Genomic DNA, 8671 nt, shown 5'->3' on the forward strand with positions numbered 1-8671 from the left:
GAAAAAGATTAACAGGACGCGAAATAATTATTTCTCACTGCATTTTGCAACAAGAAAATTTGAGTGCAGAAGTTTTGAAAATGTCCAATGTTGTTCCACCGATCATTAAAATTGTAATTTTTATTAGATCTCGAGGACTGAATCATCGCGAATTTAAGGAATTTTTGAGAGATATGGAAAGTGAATATGGCGATATCCTTTTTAACACCTAGGTTCGATGGTTAAGTCGCGGCACAATGCTTAAGCGTGTGTACGATTTGAAGAGCGAAATTCAGTTATTCTTGGAGATGAAGACAATCCGTTTCCAGAATTTAATGACAAGGACTGATTGTGCGATTTTGCATTTTGCGTTGACATAAATGTAAATCTCCAAGGACAGAACAAACTTATTAATGGAATATTCGATAAAATAAAAGGCTTTGAAAATAAACTAAAAATTTGGAATCGGCAACTGGAATATAACAATATGGCTTATTTTCCAATTTTGAGAAAAGAAAATCCACCTGAAACGAAAAAATATGCAGAGGAAATACGGAGACTACAAGAAGAATTCAGTTTGCAGTTCAAAAAAACATATGCGAAAATAAAACTAATTTTGTCATTTTCTCATCACTCTTTAATACAGACGATGAAAGGGTTCCTGAAGAATTGCAAATGTGAATAATTGATTTGCAAAGCAACACTGAACTAAGAAATTTTCAAAATGTTAGTCTTATTGACTTTTATAAGAGTTACTTTCCAACTGATAAATTTCCATTGCTGGCTACCCATTCCAGACAAATAATGAGTTTATTTGGCAGTACTTATCTGTGTGAACAAGCCTTTTCGAAAATGAAAATTGTAAAAAATGATCGTCGAAATCGCCTTGATGACGAACGACTAAAAATTGTATTAGAGTCGCAATTTTAAACATTCTTCCAATATTGAAAAGCTTGTTGATGAGAAACAGAGCCAAATATCTCATTAATTAAATTTCAGCAGCTATTTAATTTCTTTTTATTAAAAAATTATGTACGTATACCTGTATATAAATTAAAAATATTACTAATAAATAATAAATGAAATTTAAAAAAAAAAAAACAACTTTTCATTGTAAATCTATGTCGAAAATAACAAATTCCACCCCATAAATTAATATTTTTTAAAATATATTAAAGTATTTAATATTGTGTTCGTTGCGGCCCGTATGGAATATTAGGTTTTCAATTGTGGCCCACAAAGGTTGCTTATCACTGCTCTAAATGATCGAACGATAATAGTTTAAATATAATTGTTTGGTTAACCATTTTACGTGAATATTTGAATTAGCAACAACCTAGATATAAGAATAATCAACAAAAACTAGTTGTCGCTGTTCAAAAGAACGATAACGTTAATTTTGTTATCACTATTTTTTATTATTATTTCTGCCTATACTTAGTTTTGGACTTTCAATTTTTTTCAGCTTTGCATCTCTGTGATTTGCAATTTAGGATATATAGCTTAAATATATATAAATTTAAAACTATTCATCTTTTTTTTTTTATTTTTATTTTCACGCGGATGTTTAAAAACAAAACAACAACAACAAAATATTCACGCACGTTACGAGAAAAGAAAAATATTTCATACTGGAGTTAAAGAAAACTTCAGCACTAGAAATGTACAACATAAATTTGTAAAGACAAAATTATTCAAATGTTTTTCTTAAAAACTGTGCTTTTAGTTTTCATTAAATTTCTAGTACTGTATAAAAACATTATGGATAAACAGACTCAGGTATGTCGGTATACCGATATACAGCCTCAAAGGTGCCCTTAAATTTAGATATTAATTATAAAAAAAAAATTTGAATTGATTATAAACAGTTTTATATTTTAAAAAAATTACAAAAAAGTGCGTACAAATACTAATATACTACTACTACAAAATATACTGTATAACTATTTATTTACATAATATTATTTACTTGCTTTTAAAATAATGAAATACGTGGCGCCCCAATTCCTTGTTTATCTTGCTTACTGCTTAGAGTTGGCCCTGGGGATAAAAGAGGATATTTTGTATTTCCAAATTTAAGCCTATGAGTTCTAATGCTTTAAAATACATCTATGTATGTCTACGAGTGCAAATGTTTCCGGTGTACTCAACAACTTTTTAAAAATTACGCAAAAAATTTGAATTCAAAAGAACAGAAAGGGATAAAACTGAAGACAAAAATGGTTAAACCTAGTTCAATTGAATCAATGTTTGTTTATCTTTGTGAAGACAGATTTGTATAGTCGACCATTAACAAAGAACTGGTAAAAGAAAGGCAATAAAGTATATGATTTCCTGTATATTTGAAAATATTTATATGTTTCTGCTAAAGACTATTAAATGAAAGAAAATACTGCACCAGTTAACGACTAAAAATCAGGAAGTGTTTACTGTTATAATTTATTACTGGTTTAATATTAGAATACCTGTTTATTGAACTTAATGAACTGAGTAAGGTAAGTGTATCATTTTCTTGATCGTTTCAAATCGTGTTCTATAGACATTATTTGGATTTAACAAGCGTAAATGAGATAAGGTCATTAGCAGCTTGCTCTGTTTGAATCACTTAACTCACTCACCGCTAACCCCACCACACGCACCGCCGGAATCCACGCGGGATGCCGACGGCATGTTCTGCACCGCGTGTTACTATACTAGGACTTGGCGAGTTGCTAGCGTTCGGGTTGTTTTGCTTAGTAGACGGGAAAAGAAATAAAAATAAGAAAAAAGCCGGTTACTTAAGAAATGTGAGATTGTTGCTTACCTTGCGCTATAACCTTGCAAACGAGAACGATTCCCACTGTAAGAGTAAACGCCACGATCTGTCCCGCTCCCATGGTAAACACATCAAACTCATTTCCACAATCGGCTACAAGTTTCGTCGTTCACCATCGGCAGTTAAAGTCTTAAGATGTCCACATCTTCTGTACCTTCCTTACCTTCCAAAAGAAAGTCGACTCGTCCTGACAGCGATTGAATAGCGCACGCGCGAAAGCTATTGGCTGAGTTCTCATACAAGTTCTCCGTGTTGTGCAGCTGTTCGCGTTTGTAATAAATGTGCGTCGCCCGGTTTGATCGTTTAGGTGGCGTATTTGACCATTCAAATAATGGATTTTTAGCGGAGTAGGCGGGTCAGGTAGCAATGAGGGGCGTAAGGGGCGGTAGACTGCCCTTCTCTTGTTCACACAGCTTCCTTTCTTTCCTCCCCCCCCCCCCCATCACCCAGTTAACACAAGTAAATTAAAATAACAAGGGGTTGTCGGCATCTTTGGCCTCCTTTTCTAATAGATCAGGAAAAAAAAAATGAAGACTTTATAGTTAATGACTTGTCTTGTGAAGGTGATGGACTTGTTCTGGCAACACAATGACATGCTTTGCGAAAAAGGAGAATGATTCGGAAAAGTTTAATTGTACAAGAAACCTGTGAGGATTTAGAACTAATGATGCGATGTTCTTACTGTACGGCCGCAGTAAGTAAAGTCGGCACTGTTTGTTATGACTGTTCCTTAAAACGTATAATTTACTCATCACACAACTATTTGTTGATACAAGCAGATGTGAAAAACTATAAATGAACACTTAAGCAAACTTTAAAAAATAAAAATAAAATAAAATAAAATAAAATAAAATAAATTCGTGCATTTCTTTTTTTTCTTTTCTTTTCTTTCTTTCTTTCTTTTTTTTTTTTTTTTTTTTTTTTTTTTTTTTGGAATACACTACCATAATTTCTTAATATTTTAAGCTGCAATTGCAGTTCAGTTGTAAGTTATCTTTTTCCTCCACTTAGTTTATCATAACAATAGGAGTATGTCTTTCCCTTTCCGAGAATTCATCCCAAATATCGGTTAAGCTGTAATTAAGTATAAGGAATAAGTCATAAGCGCTGGTTACTACAGTCCGACCTCAGATATTAGATATATCCGAAACGTGGTTGACTGGAAAGGATACCTTGAATGGAATTGAAGTTAATGGGTATAGTATTTTTAGAGAAGACAGAAATTATAAAACACATTTTCTGAGTTTGGAGGCGTGAATTACTGATGATAGCAAATCAGTTGGGTCCATGTAATTCTGTGGAAGTAGTGGGGGGGGGGGTAGGTAGCAGTGAGTGATTTTGAAAGGGTCTGGAGTGAAATAAGTGTTAGAGAGAGAGAGAGAGAGAGAGAGATTTAGGTTGGGGTGTGTCAGACCTGGGAATAATGAACGAGATGAGAAAGAAAATGTATAGGCAAATTAGTTTGGCTAGTGAAATAAGCGTTATAATAATGGGGGATTTCAATTTTCGAAATATAAATTGAAAAGAGAATTTCTTCAGTTCTTACGGGTTCACCATCCCATACAGTTGGTGAGGAAACTCGTGGGCAAAATGTACTGGATTAGTGATAATGGAATAACGTAATTGTTAACAACATATCAACGTTGCCACCAGTTGATAACAGTGATCATGTAGTTCTGACCTGGAAGGTGCGAAAGCATACAGAGGCATCCGGAGTAAAAGGATGCATGTGGAACTATAGAAAGGAGATTATGGCAAACTCAGGAAACAGCCTGAGGGAGTTCTATAGGAAAAGAACTTGAAGGAAAAGAGATTAATATGGCGTGGATCATAGTTAAGAAGTATTTGATGATGGCAATAACAGACTGTGTGCCTAAATCAAAAAGGATTAACAGAATAGGTTAAATGGATGAATAGGGAAATTAAACAGGAATTGCAAAAGAAGAAGAGAAGATTATGGAGAAAATATAAACTTGGAAGATGTGAACAGTTACATAAAATCTATAGCGTACAGGCAAGAAGAGTGATAACAAGAAAGGCGAAATTAGATTATGAGAGGAGACTAGCGAACCAGGCTAAGAAAAAGGGAGTTTATGCAGCCAGCAAGAGAAAGAATGATTATGGGAAGATAACTCTGCTGGATAGAGGTGGTGCAAGAGTGGCCAAGGAAGAAGTTATTGTGGAGTTGTTCAGCGATCATTTTGCTAAGGTTTTTCATACTGATGGCAATGCTACTATTCTTAGAAAACAGGAAGTTGAGGAATCAATAGTTCAACCTAGTTCCTTGAAGGCGAATGAGGTAAAAGTCTATGATTGTTTAAGTCATCTTGATGTGAATAAGGCTTTTGGACTGGATGGAATTTCACCACTTGTTATGAAATAATGCGCTAAAGAACTTACAGTTCCGTTGAATCGGTTATTTATTGAGAGTCTAGTGTCCGCAACTGAAGCTAGGTAATTTCACTGTTCTTTTTCTTCAAGCCATTTACATACAAATTTAGAGTAACTTTTATTATTATTATTATTATTATTATTATTATTATTATTATTATATGATTATCTCACCCACGGAAGTTTGTTAGCCTACATCATATCATACTATGGATGTGAGCTAAGGATTATTAAATAATCTAGAAGACCTTTTTGAGTTTTCATTCCACATAACGTGCCAACTTGCCAGAATTATTGTTGTTTTGAATTAGGGTTGAAGCAAAGCTGTAACTTGCACAGAACTCACCAAACATAATGTACTCTCCTCATAGCCTACATTTTGATATAATCTAAACCAAACATTATAACGACTGGTGACTGTCGCATTTCCTATCTCTTCTCATGGATTAAGTCGGTCATTTCGGTTTAAGTCGAGAATATTAGTCAACTTTTGGATGATTATACAGCGAATAAACCTGAAAAGTGTGTTTGGTCGTTTCTCTCTCTCTCTCTCTCTCTCTCTCTCTCTCTCTCTCTCTCTCTCTCTCTCTCTTCGCATAAAACAAACATTGGCAGTCGAAAATTTCGAAGAGCTGGAATTTCTGTTACATATAAACACTTGCGAGAGTTCGCTCAGCCAAAGGCTCGTTTTTCATAAAGCACAGACAAGCATTTTCTCAGTTTAAAATACAGGTACACCGCCGATTTTCTTGTACCCATGGTTCCAGAGCCTTACCAGATTAGCCGTTTTGCCAGGCCAACGGAGGTCATGTAATAATATTAATCTAGTACATCTTTCACTAATTTTAACATTCTTATATCTTATTAATATCTCTTGCAGGTGTATAAAGTACCATAAACTACTAGAAACTTATATATACATTCAAAGTAAATTAAATGTGAATTTAAGTGATTAAATGAAATGCTTTAGTATAAATGATAATATGTAAGTAGATATGTATTTGTGCGCCCTTGCTCAAGAAGCCCCTAGCTAGGATTCATTGAACTTGTCGGGTGATCGCGGGAATTTCAAATGCGGTCTCGTAGTTTTGTCTTGACTAAACGAAGTGCTGGACCATCTGTTAACAGTTAATCGGTGGTGTACCAGTTGTTCCTATGTTTATGCTTATAAAACTACTTTTTAAGAGGCTTTCTTTTTTCTTCATTGTAATTTTTTTTTAAATTAGAAAAAAACAGCTCGTAATTATAATCCCGCCCCCCTTCCTTTGCTGTAATTGGACTTCTTTTATTTTTCGGTTTAAGTCACCTTCAATTGAAAAAAACCATTATTTAGTTGAAAACCGGCTAATTTACCTCAGTTTAATGTAAGTCGATCTCATACAGGGGTGGAAGGTTCCCATCTTCCGAAAACTGAGGCTTTTCATCCCCCCAAACATGCCAACTAGCCAGAAGAACACAACCGTAATATTGGTCTCACATCTTTATTTTCCTCGGCTGTAATTCAAAACAACCCGACTCTCAAAGAGATCCGAAATGATAAATCAGTACTTTTCAATGCAATATTACTCGTTTTTAAATCAGTCCTGAGTTCAATCCCGATGAAAAAAGATATAAAAAAAATGGTATCATTCCATTTAACTGGCAAAACAATTTGAAATAATAATAATTCTTTCCTGACTTGATGAGATGAAATTCAATGGCAGTTAGTATTAGGATCACTATGAACGTTCGTCAGATCGTTTCTACTGGATAATTTCTGAGGCAAACTGGATCATAGTTATGATCAAATAAGAACACCAAAATTATATCTAGAATGTATATGTCAAAAACGGCTCTAGATTCAATTGGGGAGAATGATTAACGTCGCTCTACAATAATGCGATTAGAAACCGAACCATTTTTACGTTCATTTACGATAATTTCTTTACTCATTTTATAAACTTTTGCGACAGCAAGCTTTAATATTCTTGATTCCGATAGTTCTTTCTATGATTTAGTGGGTTTGTTGAGCAGTAATGAGGAATCTTTCAGCAGGTCGCATGTTCTTTCCTGTATAAGTGGAGTGTCGGTTGTAGCATGTTCAGCTTGTATTTAAAATTTAATGGACAGTATGTGGCTATTAATATGTCAATTATAAAAAATTAAAATGTTTTTTATAATTATTAGGACAGAGCAAAGTCAAGAGCGCAATATATACAGAATCGCAATAGATTACTGAATACTTTTTTTTCTCTCTTTCTCTCTTTTCCCAAAGAACTTTTAGTCCGAGTGTTTTTGAAAATCGGTAGATCATCTAGTCTCCTCCAGTTACTGGTAATGGAGTTCATTTCTACCAACATGGTGGAAGAGAAGATGAAGAAAATATGCAAGACAAACGCTGCCATCTTGTGTTCCTAACTCTAACTGTTACCACTGAATGCAAGGCCATCAGTGTTTTCTGTTGATTTTCTTAACTACGGGTTTTAAATTCGAGTTTCAAATAGGGTGCTTTACCCTTCTTACTTATAAAGCGAAATACAAAATATTGCAAAAAAAAAAAAAAGCCTTTAACAGAATTATTGCGTTATGCATTAAGATTTATTAATGTTGTTTTTGAAGAAACGATCTCTAAATAATAAAAAAAAAAGAAAAAGAAAAGAGATGCTCTTCATTTGGAACGGATAATAATCATAGTGTTTTATCATGTTGGAGCGGGTAATAATCAGTGTTTTACTCTGTTTCAAACATTTGGTTACCAAACTATGTGTGTGTATATATATATACTGTCAGTTTAATCGTGGCCAAAATTTCTTAGAAAACAAATTTCTCCATTCCTCCTCAAATCTACTACCCTATTATAATTGACAATTTGTTTCGCCTTACTAATATGATTGCAGATGCTGTTTTACCGGTGCCAGTAAATTATATTAGCCTAAATTACAGTACATGCATTCTAGTTAACTTTAGCTTGAAATTTATCAAAGGTTTACTTACATCATGTGATATTAAACATGCTCCAAAGCGTATTACAGTTAACAGATTATATTTCTTCTATATTTACCCAAGCATGTTGAAATAATATTCGCTTATGAATTTTGCAGTGTGCATAACTGTATAAAGAAGATCCAGTTTTCTTTTCAGGTCAAAGTTATTATATGTATGCTCTAATACACTATTGCTACTAAGTGAAACGAGAATTTATTAAAAATTATATTTGCAAATAAATAATTCTTCGAGTTATTTGCATGAGGAAATAGCAACATATTAGCAATTAATTGACCGATGCATGTAGCTGCAACACGACAGCAAACCATTAAGCTATATTTTCTCAATTGGAATGTCTTTAGATTGTTAATATCTTCTAACACTAACCACTATATATATAGTGTTGTGGTTGATATATTTATTTGTTTCTTTTCAATTGCGTTTAAAGTTTACTCTTGTATGTATAATACTGAAATACTGAAACTAGTCAACTTCTAAGCATCTTTTAATTAAAATGAGAGG

The 8671-nt window shown here is 33.5% G+C and overlaps 1 protein-coding gene across 1 annotated transcript in view; it reads right to left on the bottom strand.

The window, feature by feature from the left end:
• LOC150105530 (reversion-inducing cysteine-rich protein with Kazal motifs-like) overlaps positions 1–2912 on the bottom strand; it is a 279764-nt gene extending 276852 nt beyond the window's left edge. Inside the window, exon 1 of the mRNA XM_090394242.1 lies at positions 2783–2912. Coding sequence (XP_090250368.1) covers positions 2783–2855 — 73 coding nt within the window. The 5' untranslated portion in view covers positions 2856–2912. The remainder of the gene's footprint in view (positions 1–2782) is intronic.
• Between the last annotated feature and the right edge of the window lie 5759 nt (positions 2913–8671).

Source organism: Typopeltis vanoorti, chromosome 6, assembly GCF_054136105.1.
Source record: "Typopeltis vanoorti isolate ZY-2024b chromosome 6, IOZ_Tvanoo_1.0, whole genome shotgun sequence".
Lineage (NCBI taxonomy): Eukaryota > Metazoa > Arthropoda > Arachnida > Uropygi > Thelyphonidae > Typopeltis > Typopeltis vanoorti.